Raw genomic sequence first — 18,117 nt, 5'->3', positions numbered from 1 at the left:
ATCAAGGTCAGCTATGTCTTGTCTGAGGGCCTTACTTCATGAGACATCTGACACAAATTGGAACAAGGATCCCTGACCAGACTTATTGTCACACCTGTGATGGGGGACTCACCTCTAAAGGTGTTGTGGGGCCCAATTCAGCTACAGAGCTCAGCAAGGGTGGAGGAGGAGGTTTCAGCTTTTCCTCCTGCACTATTTTTCCATGTGATCTGAGGACACGTAAACCCAACGGCAGCAAGAATTGGGCCCCACAACACCTTCAGAGGTGAGTCCCCCATCACAGGTGTGATACCTCTTCGGTGGGAAGATAACAGTGTTCCATGCGCCTCAGCATTTAGTCATGCTGGCCACATGACCACAGAAACATCTTCTGACAGCGCTGGCTCTTCGGCTTGAAAACAGAGATGAGCAGTACCCCCTAGAGTCGGATTCAACTGGCTTTCAAGCAAGGGAAACCTTTACTTACTCACCTCAAAGCAGATTTTTTTTAGCAGTAAAGAAAAAAAATATCTCTAGCATTTAGCGTTGCAAACTCCAGCTTAAGAAATTCCTGGGAAGTTGGGGGTAGATCCTGGGGAGGGTGGGGTTTTGGAAGGGGAATGGACATCAGTGGAGTATAATACCATACAGTCCACCCTCCAAAGCAGCCATTTTCTCCAGAGGAACATCTCTGTAGTCTGGGGATCAGTTGCCATTCTGGGAGATCTCCAGGTCCCACCTAGAGATTGGCAACCCAACTAGTATTGTTCAAAGTCAGTTTTGACTTCTGCCTTATGTTCATATCCAGGCCGGTCTGTACAGAGTTCATAGTGGTGTTAACATCCTCACAACAACCCTGTGAGGTAGGTTCGGCTTAGTTACATGTTTAATGCCAGCCAGTGGGCATCAAAGGTAATCAGGGGTTTGAAAACTCGCAAAATTCCGTCCCCCTTATTCAGCAACCATTTTCCTTGTCTACTTGAAGCTGCTTGTTACATCTTCTTTTCCATCCACTTTCACCTGGCAGTTGCGCTTTGTCTAAGGACGTCTTCTCAGCTGCCATATCTTAAAGATGGTAAATCAACTAATTGGAAATGGTTGGTGGCTTGTTTGACCGAAAGGGCTATTGGCTTTTCGAAAAACTAGAGACTGCTGCAGCGACGTTCCAGTCTTCCGCTGCATCTGAATTTGATTGGTAATTTTTCCTTGATAAATTGTAATATATTTTTTTCCTTTGGCACTGGTTATCGGCTCATGTGTACAGAATCCAAACATTTAAAAAAAAAGAGGGAGATGAAAGACGTCCGCAAATGCGTCTTCCCAAATGGGCTGCTAATAAGAGCGTAAAAATGGCAGCAGTCGGACGCGCTTTACAGAGGTCAGCAGGGCAGTGGCAGCATTTTTTTAAAAGTCTCTAGTAAAGGAAGCCTAAAGCCATAGATTGAAGATTGTGCCTGTGCAAACCAGGCACAAAACAGGAAGCAAAAAGGCAATCCTATGCAGAGTGACTCCAATCTAAGCCCAATTAAATCAAAACAAGAATCCCACTGTAATCGTCAATGTAAACCGGGGGGAGGGGGGAGAAACAGGATGGCTTCCTGATTCCAGTGGCCGTGACAAACCCTCCATGAAAAAAACCAGATCTCTTATTGCTGTGAGGCCAAGAGTTTGCTCTTTTCGAGCTGCTGTCAATATGCCCCCAGCATTATATATATGTAATATATATTTATGTATATATAATTCCCCCTCCCGCCCTTGTATGGCAAGGCCCCGCTTGCGGCTGACAGTGTGCAATGTGTTCGTTTTGGTGTGTTCGCGCTGGAGCGCGTTTAAGTGTTTGCCTCTTTGATGTCTCCCTGCCATCTCCATCTTTGTCATCGTTGGCCCCCCATCTTTCTCAATCTAATGAACTCAAACCATCAGTGCAACTTAAGTTCGGCTGTCTGTTCTTGCATAGTTAATATTAAAAATGTACTAACAGTGCGGCTGCAAAATCAAATTATGCACATAAATATGCTGGCATAGCAGAGGAGGCGGCAGAAGCTGAAGTTAGCAACATTGATGCCAGTTCACATTTGCAAATCAACCGTCAATCTGTCATTAAACATGTTATCAAATGATGATAAGTGTATGCTTCTTGCTTGCATTGGTACGCTTATTCCCGATGTTGATGTGCATTAATGGGATAATGTGCATTAACATAGTCTTGCTTGGGTGAACACAAAACATTTTTTATCCATCTTCGCTTGTTTCCCCCTGTGGCCCCCCAACTAAGTGTTTTATGTTATCAAATTGCCAAAAAATGGGAAAACATATTACTTTTAATTAGCAAACCATGAGTTATTATTAGTAGTATTTCATTCATTTTTTTTTTAGTTTAATCCAGGCTAACTGCGGCACGTTGGCAACGTGTTTAAAAGAAATGGAACGCGGAGGGCGGGGTGCGGGGGGGGGGGACAGACAAGCGGAATTGAAAATCGCTCCACTGTCTTTCTCGGAGTAAAACGATTAATGTCAGAAGCTCGGAGACTGACAATTATGTGCTGTCTTAATGCACTGGCCTTTCATCTGCAGGTCTGACTTTTTGACAGGAGTGATGGTTTCAGTTCAATGATATGAAAGGCAGGAGAGGAAACGATCTTGGGCAATGAGAGCCGGTTGTGTGGCTGGCTTGGGCTCGTGGGTTTACATATGGAGGAGGGCAAAGCATGTATGTTTTGATTGAAGAACAACTACAAGAAGCCAACATTCAGGAAAGTGCCAGAATTTCCGAGCGGGCTCAATTGTCTAACAACATTACTGGGCAACCATTGCAGATCTGCTCTTCCATTCACACATGCTGCTCCCTGCTGGTAAACTTGCAGTGATAGCCAAACAAGCTTCTTTTATGTGAGAGAGAGGAATACCAAGCTCGGCATCCTCTACAAGGCGACTCATTGGGATAACATGCACTTTACGCAGCACAGTTTCCTTTTATAACCAGACAGTGGATTCCTGTTATTTTACAGGGGGAGTGAACAAAGCAAGAAACGAAGCGAGCCAAAATGGGAGGACGGGGGGACAAGAAAGGGAACCGTAGCAGCGATTTGTTCTTTGTTATCTGTCGTTGGCAAGCAATGGGATCCGTGGAAAGTATTGATCTGGAAAGGCTCACGATTTACTTTGGCATTCAGGATGCTGAGGATAATATTTGCCGCCGTGTTCCCGTAGTCTTCTAAGGAATGGCAGATAAAAATGACCACTTCAGAAGCGGAGTTGACTAGAACCGAATGAGTGCCCTGCCGGCTCTGAGTACTTCGGCCATTTAAAGGTCAGGGGAAAGTTCTGATGGGCCGTGGCACTTGTGGGCCACAGGCAGCCAGGAGCAGGCAGACTCGAGCCCCGGACTCAAGCAGCAGTGGGCTCAAGGCCCAGCAACTCTGCCACTGACCTGCGCCACTTTGCTTAGCCCATTCAGTATCACTTGTGATCGGTGTTCCCTCTAAGCTGAGTTAGAGTGAGCTAGCTCACAGTTTTTTAGCCTCCAGCTCATACATCTTTGTCTCAGCTCAGGAAGGATGGCTCCAGAGCAAATTAATTTATGCAGTAGCCAAATTGCTTGCTCACAACTTTAATGCCACTAGCTCACAAAGTAGATTTTTTGCTCACAAGACTTCACAGCTTAGAGGGAACATTGCTTGTGGTTGGTGTCAGCTCACCTCCTCCCACACTGCCACAAATTCGTAGGAGAAGGCAATGGGTGAGCCAGTGCCCATTGCTGGTGCTGCTGAGCTGAGCGCCCCTAAAGCCAAGCACTCAGCCTGGCTTACTCTGGAGCCATCTTTTCTTCCTAGTCCACCCCCAGACCAATGATCGAGCATCCCGTTTTCCGCAGTGGCCAACTGGTTGCCCTGGAGGACCAACAAATCAGACACAGAGGTCGAGCGTCCTAGTCCTGTCACAAACCGGCTAGGGTTGGGGTTTTTTTGTCATCACGGGATGCGTACAAATGATCATGCGCATGCGCAAACGGCAGTTTAAAAAACATCCCGTTTCCCACGGAAGCGGCGCCTAGCAATTGCTAGTGTGATTGCGCCGCGCCGCTTCTTTGCCGCGCTGCAGAATAGTTGTGTGATTGCCACCTCCCCCCTAACCACGGGACCTCGAGGGGACGTGTGATCGGGCGGCCGCACGTTATTTTGCTCCAGGGCAAACAGCCACGCTTCCCCGCCACATTTTCCGGCCCGTGTGACCGGAAAATGATGATGTCCCAGAATGCACTGAACATTCTCCTAAGAGACTACAGCATGAATGGAATGTGACTTGAGATGCTGCATCTCTCCCGTCCACCAGAACGGAAATAGCCTTGCAAGTGTACATTTTTCCAGGGCTTATTGCAGGGCAGGAGAAAACACAGGGAACCAGGTAGCATCTCCAAACTCTTTGCCATAGACAGAGCAGTGCTCTAATACCCATTAAAAACCTCCATAAAGTGGTGCATTACATGATTATTAAGTGGTGTTGTATGGATTAGCTGCCAGAGGGAGGGGAAGGCAGGCGGGTGCCATGGGATTTTGGGATGGCAAGCTTATGCTGTTGCACCTCACACTACCTTCTCAAGAGAGAGCGAGAGAGAGAGAGAAGTTTTCCTTACCCTATTTCAAGCTGTGTTTAGTGTAACTTTGGAGTGCTTTCAAATTTTGGAAATGGCAAGTAATTAGTCAATATGTTTTCACCATATGTATTAAGTTTTATTTTTTTTTTATTTTTTACAAAATGACAAACGGCAGCTTTTGTAATGGCACAGCGTGTGCATTTCCCCCAGCAATGCGAAGCCCGCATTGCTGAAGGCCAGCCATTTCAACAAGGCAGTTTTGAAACAATATAAACTTAGTCTGTGGTCATATTACATTTACTCTCATCCCAGTCAGCTCAGCCACTAGACCACACACAAGGAGACCACACACACACCCTTGGTTCCTATCACTCTATGACGAACTATTTACGCACTTTGTTCCAGCCGGTTTGTAGGTGGCAAATTTTGTAGGGAACGTGTTACTCCCTGGATGCATGAAATAGAATGTCACAGTCAAGGCTCTGCTGCAGCATCAGAAACATCTACAGGATCAAGCCCCAGGGCAAAGCAGATGAATTATTGTGTCTTTCCTGTGTAGCATTTCTTTCTTTCAAGGTGTAGGTTTGCCAGACTCTAAATAAGGCCTTAGAACCACAGCACAGGGGGAAGGGTGGTTTAAGCCTTCCCTCCCCACATTCTTTTCCTGATCCCAAATGGCCATGTGAGACTGTGATTTTGCCCCATTGGCGAAAACATACATGTCCTGTATCAGCACTTGTACATTTGTCTCAAAGGGCAGATTACAGTGTCACTTGGCTGGACTTTTCCCAAGAAGAAGCCTGCCAGGGGAGGGGAGGAGGGAAAGCTGAAGACAGCAGGGCACCTAAAGGTAGGTTGGCTTGTGGGTGGGACAACTCCATTCTTGAAGAATGGAGAAGGTAGTGAGAGGCTTTGTGACGGCTGTATATTCTGGACAGACTTCTGAAGTCTGCCACTTAAAAATGGGAGTATCAGGGTTTTGTTTAGTTTGGGGGGGGGGCACAGAGATTGCACTCAAATTCCTTCTTTGGATGTAATCATTGTTGACACCCCATACGTTCTGCACGTGGAAGCTTTCAAAAGCTCATTCGTCTGCCTACCATTTATCATTTCTTCAGCCTCTTTGTCTCCCTAGCACTTACCTTCATCTGTTAATGACTCCATGGATTCATTCACTCGGCTGATCTTATTCAAGGAGTCTGTAGACTGAGAAAGAAACTTCCAAGTGTGTAGTACGGTTTCATCATTTCCAACTCTGGAGGACAAAGTGGGGTGGGGGGGAGATTAAGAATTTCAGAGTGAAGCAACACATTCCACAGACACCTGGGTCTGGGAAACTGGCTCTTTGCTAAAGTTCTTCTGCTAAACACTACTTAGTGTGGTTGCTAGTCCGTGGTATTGTGTATTATGTAATCTTCTTAAAAATAATTTAACTTTGGATGCTGCCTCATAAATACACTGAGAAGTGGAGCATAACAATAATTACTAGATATAAATAAACTGAGCGAAGGTGGCATGGTATAACCCACTCTTGTTAGTTCTCAGGAGCTAAGCAGGGTCAGTACTTGGATGGGAGACTTCAAGGAAGACTCTGCAGAGCAAGGCCATGGCCAACCACCTCTGCTTCTCACTTGACTTGAAAGCCCCTTGCTGGGTCACCTTAAGTTTTGGATGGGAGACAACCAAGGAAGACTCTGCAGAGGCAGGCCATGGCCAACCACCTCTGCTTCTCACTTGACTTGAAAGCCCCTTGCTGGGTCACCATAAGTCTTGGATGGGAGACCACCAAGGAAGACTCTGCAGAGGAAGGCCATGGCCAACCACCTCTGCTTCTCACTTGACTTGAAAGCCCCTTGCTGGGTCACCATAAGTCAGTTGCACCTTGACCGCACTTACTTAGGTATAAATAAACTAAAGAAATTGCTGCAGTGGAAGGGGGCACAACTCACAGAGGAGAAACAACTATACAAAGGGATGCTTAACCCTGCCCATTGCCTTACTCCTCCAAAACCCCTGTGCCTCCATACACCTTTCTCCCAGACTGCTGTTGGACAGAACTGAGACTGGAAATTCCAAGCAGCAGCAAATAAAGAAACTGCAAACTACAACTCAAATACCCTAACCTTGTCTTGACATCTCTGTGCAAAACATGGAGCACTGTGCATGTGTTTACAAAGAGAGATGCAGGCATAAAATATGCTTCTGTAGCTCCAGGTCGCTCTGCCTGGTCCAGCAAAGAGCATCTTCACTGCCTCCTGCTCTGCTACCCAAAATCCTTTAACAGGACACACTTGGGACTAAAGCTCTGTGCAAAGCATGCGCTCTATAAACACTCTGCTAAGGGCCCCATGAATTGTGCTGTAGGGTTGCCTGGATGGGCCTAGCAACTGGCAGAAGGTTCAGGGGCGAGGACATGACATCCCGCGCAACGCCACGTCACTTCCGGGAAAAACCTGGAAGTAACAACAGTGCAGGCTTTAGGAATCACTGGAAACTCTCGGGCGTTTTTGTGTGTTTGTTTCTCTGGCCTCTGCTCAGAGCGGTGACAGGCAAAGAGAGGGCTGCTGGCAGGAGGTCTCCCATAGTGGGATCCCCACCACCTTTGACGGTGCACGTTTTTGTGTGGAACATAAAGCCTCACCCAGCGATGTTCTGAATGGAGACACTTTTGGAAAGTGACATGTTCTGCTGGGATCTCCTGCTGTTGAAGGCGGGGGGAGCAGCGGTCTCCTCCGGGGCCAGAATGGCAGACCGAGGTCTCTCCTTTGGCTGGGAACCTACAAGGGGAACATGGACAGATGAACACTCCAGCAAAGCCTTTGGGGCTTTAGGATCTGGAATTTCATCACCCCCCCACCACACACACATACAATGTTCATTATGTACAGATGCAGCAAGAAAACAGAACTCTCTTTGCAGAGTTTACACAAATATGTTTCAAATCCAAATTCAAATACCTTTTATTGGCATACAATATTAGAAGCATTTCCCAATAATACAATTCAAAATAAATTATAGAATAGATAGTCGTGGCTATGTCAGGCCTAACTCAAGTTGTCACAAGCTAGATTTGACCATACCAAAGATGCCTGAATCATAAATAGGCATTCTAAACTTTTAAACTTAAGTTTTTAGACTTATAAATTAAGAATCATTAATATGATCAGGGTCACTCTTCCATTTTATAAAACCATGGGGAAACTTAGCGGTCAGTTCAATGATCTCCGGATCTCGTGAAGCAAGGAGAAATTGTACCTTGATTCTATCCGATTGGCCTGCTACCAACCTAAGGGGGGCTTCTATAAATTCCACTCGAATGTCATTTCACAATTGACAGTGTAAGAGTATGTGCTCAACAGTTTCTATTTCTCTTCTATTACATCCACAGAACCTGACTGAATAAGGAATTTGCTTATATCTCCCCTCAAGGATAGCAGAGGGGATCTTTGCAGAGTTTATCGACAGCTGTTTAGTAGCTTCTGAAAGCAGGCAGTTCACAACACAAGACAGTTCACAACACCAAACAGCCCTCTATGAAATAAAATGTGCACAGTCCACCTGTAAGGTAGACATTTCTATCCAGCCCAAGGAAAGACGCTCCTGTTCCTTTCTCCATTAAAGATGTATGGTGGTGGTGGTGGTTGTTTTTAAAGTCTGGAGACGCCAAGGACTCAACCTGGGACCTTCTGTCTGTGAAGCAGGCTCCCTGCCCCAGGCCGAGAGGGCCTCCTTGACTGATGCTAAGAAGTCGTGACGTTAGGATGGAATGTCTTCTTCAAGCATTTACTGCCACCATGTCCCACGTTCTTCAAGCATTTACTGCCACCATGTCCCACGTTCCAAGAATGGTCACGCATATGAAAAAGGTAGCTGTAGTCTAGAGCTGATATCTGTGCCATGGTTGCCATCGGGACTCAATCTGAAAACCTGGCTTTATTTTCCAGTGGCTCTACTACCTCTTTTAAGGATAGCCAAAGACCCAGGGAGATTTCAGAACAGGAATAGTTCTGTTGCAACAAAGGGCAGGATAAGCAGAGGCAGTCTCAGAAAATCAGTATCTTTTGCTCACGGACTGAAAGTACTCAGAGTACCAGATCACGACTGTGATGGACTCCATCCCATACGGGAAGGGGCTACTGCCTCAGAGGGTCCCAGGGCCGGCAGCCAGATGTTGCAGACAGGCTGGTGGGCCAGGTGTGTTCCTGGGCTACTGTTGTGAGAAGGGCAGCCTGCAGCCATTGGGGTGAGGAGGTGCTGCTAAGCTTGTGTGAGACTAGCCCAATTAGGGCCAGGCAGCCACAGAACGGAACAAGGAAGCAGGTCCAGGTACTGGGAAGGGCTCTAAAGGCTGTGTTAGAACAGAGTTGGGGGAGAGTGTCTGAGGAGGCAAGTGAGGAAGCTGCCCCAGTTGCAAGGGAAGTGGAATGAACACCCCCGGGCTGGTGAAGGATGGGACAATTTTTTGGTACTGCACAATAAAGTATGAGTTGTTCAAGCACCTCGCCTCTGGAGTTTTCTGTTCAGCCCCAGTGGACGTGGAATGGCAACCTCCTCCCAGCCTGCTACGGGCACCCACTCTGCAAGCGGCCCAAGCTGGCATCCTGACTCCCACGGGTGCCACAATGACCACAGACTGCCTTGGCGAAGAACAGAATTGCCAGATTTTGGGAAGCTGCGGTGGGGGAGGGAAGGGGAAGAAAACGGTACTCACTCTTATTTCTCATAATTACTGTAGGTAACGAGGATGTATCGTGCGTCTGAAGGCCACCTTTCTGAAGATGAAAGAAAAAGACCAGGTGAGTTTCTGCCGCGAATTAGAAATGAATTACTGAAACATGTGTCCACCCCTTATGGGTTGTTTTTTTTTTTAATTCCAGTGTGGTATGGAGCTGGACCAGGAGCTGAATGACCCACTTTCAAACTCCCACTCTGCCATATGCTGATCACCAGATGTCCTCCGGCCAGTCACTCACTCTCAGCCAAGCCTACCTCACAGGGTTGTTGTGAGGGTAAAAGGAGGAAGGGAGAACCATGAATGCCACTTTGAGCTCTTGAAGAAAGGGGCTGATTTTTAAAATAATAATAATAATAATAATAATGATGATGATAATGATAATAACAACAACAACAACAACAACAATAATATACTTTAGTGTCATTGTATATAGTACAACGAAATTAAAGGTGCAATCATTCAGTGATCTACCCATACTCATATACACTCACACAACCATTCACAACCATCCCATAACTCCCTTAAGGTTCACATTGCAACTTAAACCACCAATGTCACCCAAATTCCAATTCATACAGCATTTAAAGCAATAATAGCTCTCGAATAAAAACTATTTTTTAATCTGTTTGTCCTTGTTTTAATTGTCCTATATCTTCTACCCGAAGGCAGCAGTTCAAACAGGGAGTGTTCAGGGTGTGACAAATCCTGCAGAATGCTTTTTTCAAGCATCGAGAACTATACAATTCCTCCAGGAACGGGAGAGGGCAGCCAATAATCTTCTGGGCTGTGATGATAACTCAAGTTATTTTTCTTTAAAAATCTGAGAAAAAAGAGCCTCTGCTGGGCCTTCTTCACCAGATAATGTAGCAGACAGATAGATTCTGCCCTTCCTCCAAGGAGCTCAAAGCACCAGACACCATTATCCGCTATTTTACCCTCGCAAGAACCCCCTGAGGTAGGTTAGAAGGAGCAACTGGCCCAAGCTTTATTTATGTCCAAGAGTGGATGCGAAGCCAGGTCTCCTCAGTGCCGGTCTGACATTCAGATCGCTACACCACAGCTGTTCAGCAACACAACCCTTGAGATTGTCCCTCCATGCAAACACACAGGCTCCCCGAAGGTATTTTCAGCCCAATCCTAGCAGCCTTGCTTAAGAGGAAGAGCCATTATAGATATTCAGGGAGCCCTGCAGTGTAGTCCTCTGCACAAATTTGCAGATTTGTCACTTCAGAACACATGGGAGACATTGTTATAGAGTGCCCCGACACCAAAATCTCCCACAAAATGAAAAACATCAGAAGTGTTTGCTAGGTGTTCTTAGGGAAGAAGATTTTGACCTTTTAAATGAGCAAGTTCTTCCCTCATCCCTTAAGAACAACAACAACAACGAGCAATCTACTTTGCTATCGTCTGTCAGGAGTGCCGTGCCGCTTCATACCGGAGTCCCGTCCAGGCCAGCATTCCAACAGCAGCCACTGGCCAGACAGACGCTTCAGGGTGAGTCCCAAGCGTATAAAGTGAAATTACAGAAGACTGGAGTTCTGAACGTGAATCAAGGCATGTTCAACCCAAGGCACAGGCCTCAAATAGTGTTGCACAAAGGAAGCTAGGACTGTATGTAGCCATGCGCATAGAAGCCATAGGGTTTCAATAACAAGCAGGGGTCATTTTGTAGAAAAAGAGGTGCAGGAGCTCATTAGCATAACTTACTTGCATATGCCACACCCCCTGACATCACTAGAAGTGTGTCAGAAGGCAACACCCACCGCTCAGGCTCCACTGGACTGTTTTGGATTGATAGCTATTGGGGGTGGGGGGAACGTGCAGATCTGTCCTCGCAGAGGAGGGAGAGCTTGTACCTGAATAAAACTTGGTCTTAAAGGTGCCACTGGACTGTTTTGGGCCAGGGGGGCTCTGCAGCTTACCAGGCTGCTTCTTGCTCTGACTGAGGGCTGCTGGGAGCAGGGGGTGGGGCTTGTTGCATGTGCCCGCCCCCTGGGCTCTTTACTGCCGGAGCTCCGCTCCTGTGCGCTCCTGCAGGAAATGACCCCTGAACAAGAGGAAGTGTGAAATATGGAGGTATCTTTTGAGAGGTATCTAACGCTCCTGAACATTCTCCAAAGAACAAATGGGGTCCATCTGAGCTGTCACGAACAGGATTACAAATGAACATGCATAAAGCTACCATTTAGTGAATCAGATCACTGGTCCACCAAGGTCAGTATTATCTACTCAGACTGGTAACAGCTCTCCGGAGCATCAGGTAGGGGGTCTCTGACACATCCCCGCCTACTTGATCCCTTTTAACTGGAAATGCTAGGGGCTGAACCAAGGACCTTCTGTAAACCAAGCAGATGCTCTACCAAATGGTCTGGGTATGTTGAAGAGACTGCATTTTATCAGCCACCGGGGGAATCAGTATGAACGCACAGTTTTAGCACAGTACTGCGATGAACATTCCAGAATGGACTGAGGGGTGACATGATCGAGGTTTATAAGATTATGCATGGGAAAGAGCAGGTAAAGAAAGAGGTACTTTTCTCCCTTTCTCACAATACAAGAACTCGTGGGCACTCCATGAAACTGCAGAGCGGTCGGGTTAGAACGGATAAAAGGAAGTACTTCTTCACCCAAAGAGTGATTAACACATGGAATTCACTGCCACAGGAAGTGGCGGCGGCTACAAGCATGGACGGCTTCAAGAGGGAATTGGATAAGCATACGGAGCACAGGTCCATCAGTGGCTATTAGCCACAAGGTATAGATAGGGGCTCTGGGGCAAGTGATGCTCTGTCTTCTTGGTGCTGGGGGGGGCAGCAGTGGGAGGGCTTCTAATGTCCTGGCCCCACTGGTGGACCTCCTGATGGCACCTGCTATTTCTGGCCACTGTGTGACACAGAGTGTTGGACTGGATGGGCCTTTGGCCTGATCCAACATTGGCGCCTCATATGTTCTTATGTTCTAAAGAAGCCAGTTGCCAGTATGTTCACAGGCACTGACTGCATTGCCACTCACATAAAAAAAAAAAACTTCTGCAAAACTCCCTGAGGCTCTGACTCTCGAAAGCTCCTGCCCTGAAAACCGTGTTGGGTTTCAAAGGTGCTTCTGGACTCAAATCTAGCTGTTCTACCACAGACCAACACTCTGAAACTATTCTGGACTAGAGCGGTCTGGCACTTTGGAAACTGCACGAGCAGCTTCCAGCTCTTTTCCAAAAACCAAGAAAGCTAGAACCTTCCCTTTATTAACCACAACCTCCTTTGACCAGAGGTCTTGGGACCAGACAATACAATTACAGAGTGACCGATAAAAGAAAATGCCACTAGTAAAATCACGAGATTGTCACATCAATGATTAGCAGGAGAGTGTCTCAAAGATTTTATAATAGCCAAGAATTTGGTCACGGATCAGGCCACTGCAGGACTTGCGTCAGCCAACAGAGAGGAAACTACCTGCAGTTCAATGGCAAGTTGGAACTTGCTCAAAATGGGGGGAATCCAATGTTTTCGCAATGGAGACCATTGGTCACAGAATAATAAAACATTATCAGTGGTCTCTGTCGTGCCAGAGGCACAACAACAGAGGTGTCCAGAGAATGGAGTATTAACAAATTGCCCTTTCAGTTCAGCCGCAAGCAAAGCATTTAGTGTGCCTACCATAAATGTGCGTTAATTGCTCGAAAACAGCAAGATATTTTAAATATGGAGGGAGACTTTCAGGGTGGAGGAGATTCCAAGGACGAGGGTGGAGTTTCAAACTCTGTGTTAATCCTATCAAGTTTGAGTACCCTCTTTTTGATCTCTCTCAGTGCTTCATAACAGCGCATATTTTGGAACATTGTAAGTGCAAGGCCAAGCCACACACATTTGCTATCCACTAACTTCACACAGGCACTTTTGTAAGTATCTTTCTTCAGAAGATGTAAAAGGCCTCCACAGGAGTTTGATACCTTGTTTATCCACACCGTATAGAATCTGTGGAAGTATCTTTGTATTAAGAGCCTCAATGGCTGCAAGTACATAATGACCAACCGACCAAAGAACCAGAGATTTGCAGAACATGAGAAAGCCATCTCATCTCCAAAAAAGAACACTCACCATGATGCATAAAACCTTAATGTATTTTGCCAAAAGTTATACATGTATACAATACATACATAGGCTGCGGGCACAAGGGCAGGAAAATGTGGGGGGGAAGCGTGGCTGTTTGCCCTGGGGCAAAATAACGCGCAGTTGTGCCAGCAGACGTACCGTGGAGGTCCCATGGAGGTCCCGTGGTAGGGGGGAGGTGCCGAGCACACCACAATCCTGCACCTCCAAGGTACTAGTTTTTAACCATGCATCTTCAGCGGGAAGCCTCGGGTTTGGCACAGGAGCTCTACGCTTCCCAGATGCGGCGGTGAGATCGCGCCCAGAAAATCCGCCTATCTTCCGTCTCTCTAGCGTGCCTAATGCTCCGTGTGACCGCAGCCATACTTAAACAATTCTCCTTTTCAGGTTTTTACCATATATTTGAGGATCTTGCAATTATATAACTTATTTTCTAACTGAAATCTTTCTAACTGAAACCCTCAATGGTAACAAACTGAACATCATATATATGGAGTCTCTTTACAATCCAGTATTCTAATGCACTGTGGTTACACTCTATTAAATTATACACAATCTTGTTTCTTTTATCTCATCTCCAAGGGCATATCTTGTGCAGTTAAACCCCTACGGCTTCCGCCACACACCCTTGTCTTGTGTTCTGGCCTGCTGCACACCTCGCACACCAAAGAACAAGAGAATTCTTACCTTCGGTTTGGCCTTGCCACAAGCTAGGACGGTCTCCATGCAGCTTTTATGGACGATGATATCACAATCTGTGTAAAGGAAGAACAACACAGGTGAACATGTACCTGATCAGAAGAGCAGGTTGCCTTTGCAGTCCCCACCTGGCATTTTCAAAAAGGCCTTTCAAGTTTAACAGTTTCAGCTTCTTTCATTGCATGGCAGCTCTGGGGACCACCGGCGTTTGCTGCCTTTCATGATAGTTCTCGGGGTTTTTAAAGAGAATGCGAACAGCCAGCCAAGGTCTGCAGCCAGTTCTTAACAAGAGCTCTGTGTTGATTTGAAAACAATTCTGTTTGAAAACAGTCAGTGGAAGCAGATGACCTCGGGGATTAACGCAAGCTTAAAAATAAGGGGCCGTTTGACACGCCCGGAGATTGGGAGAGAGGGAACCCAAAGCGTTCACCTGAAGGCCGTAGAAATCAACAGTGATGGAAAACAGTATTCAGAAGAAAAGCAAATGTAAGGTATTGGAAAACTCATCCTTTCCATTCCAAGATTTCCATAATCCAAAACAGTGTGGCATAGTGGTTAGAGCGTTAGACTAGGACCTGGAAACCCCAACCTGCCATGGAAGCTCACTGGGTGACCACGGGCTAGTCACTCAGCCTAATCTACTTTGCAGGGTTGTTACGGGATAGAACAGCTGTGGGGAGGAGGATGCAATAAAGCTACTTTGGGTCCCCGTTGGAAGTAGCACAGACAAAACAAAATAAAGCCTTCAGACAACTGAAAAGGACTGGATGACCATGCCCCATTCTTTCTCCAGCCATTTATTATTTATTTACTTCACTGATACCCCACTTTTCTCCCCAACAAGGCCCCGAACTGGCTTCCAACATTGTCCTCCTCCGCTCCATTTTATCTTCCCAGTAAGTCTGTTGTTTCAGGCAAGGATGGACGCGTGGGACTGGCCCCAGGTCACCCAGCCTGCTTCCATGGACGAATGGGGGATTTTGAGCCTGGGTTTCCCAGTGCCTAGTCTGACACTACACTGGGTCTACCGCAGAGTATCTTACACCTCTTTCACACATTACAAGGGCTGAGCTGAAATTCTGGGAGCAAACATTTTCAGTGGGAAAAGAGTAGAGTCCAAAATCTTCTATCCATTCCCCACTCCCAATTCTTTACCTTTTTGACATCATTTTATTCCCTTCTGTTCCCTCTTACTGCACATTTCCGCATCATTTATTTTTAAGTGTAAAGTTAAGAAAACATCACCAAAACCTCAAATCTGGGAAAAGATTGGTTCTTGCCTTCATTTCGAGTAGGCAAACATTATTATTAATAATAAACATGTGTATCCCTTTGTCTGCGGCCCTACAAAAGCAACATGTGGTTCTCGGGCCACCAGGACTACCGTCGAAGCAGGAGGTCATGTTTTGTGGGAAATGATGCATTTTATGACGCGCACATGCCCCCCCCCCCCCTTTGCTCCCTCCAGCTGGCACAGCATTCAGTAAGACCCGCCAGTGAGCATTTGTGCAACTGGCTACAGAGAAGCCAGTCCTGACCAGACGGCTACTTGCATGAACGAACTTTTCTACAAAGAAAACCAACCTTCAAGATCTGCTCTGAAGCGCCTTCAAAGGAGAATGGGACCTCCTATATAATAAACAAGTGAATTTTACCCGAACTAACTTTTTGCCCTGACCTGGATGGCCTAGGCTAGCCTGATCTCATCAGATCTCAGAAGCGAAGCAGAGTCGTTCCTGGCTAGTAAATGAATGGGAGACCTCCAAGGAATTTGTTGTTGTTGTTCAGTTGCACAGTCGAGTCCGACTCTTCGCGACCCCATGGACCACATCACGCCAGGCCTTCCTGTCTTCCGCCATCCTCTGAAGTTGGCTCAACTTCATGTTCGTTGCATCGGTGACACTGTCTAACCATCTCATCCTTTGCCGCCCCCGTCTTCTTTGACCTTCAGTCTTTCCCAGCATCAGGGTCTTCTTCTCCAGGGAGTGCTCCCTTCTCATTGGGAGGCCAAAGTATTTGAGCTTCAGGTTCATTATCTGGCCTTCCAGGGAACAGTCAGGGTTGAGTTCTTTTAGGATTGACTGATTTGATCTCCTTGCAGTCCAAGGGACTCTCAAGAGTCTTCTCCAGCACCATATTTCAAAGGAATCTATTCTTCGACACTCGGCCTTCCTTATAGTCCAACTCTCGCAGCCATACATGACTACTGGGAATCCCATTGCTTTGACCATGCGGACTTTTGTTGGCAGGGAGATGTCTCTACTTTTTATCATGCTGTCTAGGTTCGCCATCGCTTTCCTCCCAAGGAGCAGGCGTCTTTTAATTTCATGGCTGCTGTCACAGTCTGCGGCGATCTGGGATCCCAGGGACGTGAAGTCTGTCAGTACTTCCACGACTTCCCCTTCTATTTGCCAAGGAATACCAGGATCGTAATATAGTGGCAGGCAATGGCAAACCACCTCTGAATGTCTCTTGCCTTGAAAACCCTCCAGGGCTGCCAAAAATCAGCTGCGACTCGACAGCACTTTCCACCACCACCACCTTAGTCTTTCCAATGCAATCCCCGTGAGACTTATGAGTCATTTACCATTTTTATGGGGCAGGGGGAGGGAAGCAAATGGCTTTAGAGGATCTTTACTGTCATCAACGCTGGTTGGGCAACCACTCTAGACGACCTCTACTGCTCACTATGGGTCTCCACCTGAGTCAACGGCAACAAACAGGCAAGTGCAGGAAATTCCTCCTTCAGGTAACAAGAATCACTTTCCCCTTTCTAAACCTGATGTGACGGGGAGGGAAGTACCAAATTGCATCACTTCCCATGAGTCAGGCACGCCTCTCCTTCCCTCCATACACACAGCTGGCGTTACCCAGCATCCACCTTTCTCCACTTCAGAGCCTCACCGGCACCCTAATTAATACAGACGGTGGGCTGTGCAGCAGGTTAGTTCTAACATCCCTCTTTCTCAAGGCAGGGAAACAAGACAGGAGACCCAGATTTAAACTCTTTTGAAACCATAATGGAATTGATGTATGACTAGTCGTAATCCTCAGTCCTGGAAGCTGTTATTCTCTAAATCTCATACCTCTGGAATATCTTCCCAGAACACTACTGCCTTTCTCAGAGATAGTGAGTTGGACTAGATGGTTCAAGTCACCACACAAAGAATCCCACCTGATTTATTATATTAGGCCTCTCTGCTTAACTCCTCCCTTTCCCCCCCTCTCTCTCCTACAATTTTCTATAAAAATGAGGTAGAAGTGTTTATTTCTTCCGATTATATCAGAAGAAGTGAGCTCTGCCCCACAAATGCTCATACTGGAATAAATGTGGTTAGTCTTTAAAGTGCCACTGGATTTCTATTTAGTTCTTGCTTCAACAGGCTAACACAGCTATCCTGCTGCTCCAATCTTTCTGTCAAGAGAAAGAAAAAGACACCTAACAGAGCTGTGAAGAGGAAGCCAATACTGTGGTTTCTCAACAGACCAAGGATGCTTTCACACATGCTAAATAATGCAGCCTCAATCCTCTTCAGCGACTGTTTGCCAGTGGAGTTTGCCACTTCACACAGTAAAATCCAGTTGCAAAGTGCATTGAAAGTGCGTTATTTAGTGTGTGTGAAAGTGCCCTTCGATACAGCCTTGCATCCCTCCCTATCTGGCTGGCATTCGAAGAGATCAGGTGTTACAAGTGCCTGGTTCCTAGGAATAAAAGACTACCAGATCAGTAGGTGATGAAGCCAAGGGCAAATTGGTTTCCACCACACTCTCTCTCGAACATAGGACTTATGGCTGGCACATGCAAGTCTACACACGCAGGAGAACGAAGCGGCAGAATGGGCCGTACCATTTCAGGCTGCTGTGGGGGGAGGGTTACATTTCTGAACGTTCTCTTACGTAAACAAGCCTTGTGGAAAGCAGAAAACTAGCACCAGCAAGGAGCAGGCTGGACTAGAACCCCTCTCTGACAGCCTCGTACAGGTTTAAAAACAAACACGGGG

At 46.7% G+C, this 18,117-nt stretch overlaps 1 protein-coding gene across 1 annotated transcript in view; it reads right to left on the bottom strand.

Annotated features, from left to right (window-relative positions):
• Nucleotides 1-5,047: 5,047 nt before the first annotated feature.
• Nucleotides 5,048-18,117, bottom strand: part of LOC107116551 (A-kinase anchor protein 13-like) — a gene marked incomplete at its 5' end in the record, with an annotated part of 206,382 nt that continues 193,312 nt past the window's right edge. The window contains 5 exons of the mRNA XM_015418487.1: nucleotides 5,048-5,076; nucleotides 5,716-5,828; nucleotides 7,215-7,350; nucleotides 9,285-9,345; nucleotides 14,105-14,172. Coding sequence (XP_015273973.1) covers nucleotides 5,048-5,076; nucleotides 5,716-5,828; nucleotides 7,215-7,350; nucleotides 9,285-9,345; nucleotides 14,105-14,172 — 407 coding nt within the window. The remainder of the gene's footprint in view (nucleotides 5,077-5,715; nucleotides 5,829-7,214; nucleotides 7,351-9,284; nucleotides 9,346-14,104; nucleotides 14,173-18,117) is intronic.

The sequence above is a fragment of the Gekko japonicus genome, unplaced genomic scaffold (genome assembly GCF_001447785.1).
Source record: "Gekko japonicus isolate JY-2015 unplaced genomic scaffold, Gekko_japonicus_V1.1 scaffold224, whole genome shotgun sequence".
NCBI classification, from domain to species: Eukaryota; Metazoa; Chordata; class Lepidosauria; order Squamata; family Gekkonidae; genus Gekko; species Gekko japonicus.
Note: the sequence above shows the minus strand (reverse complement) of the source record. Positions and strands in the feature narration are given on the sequence as shown.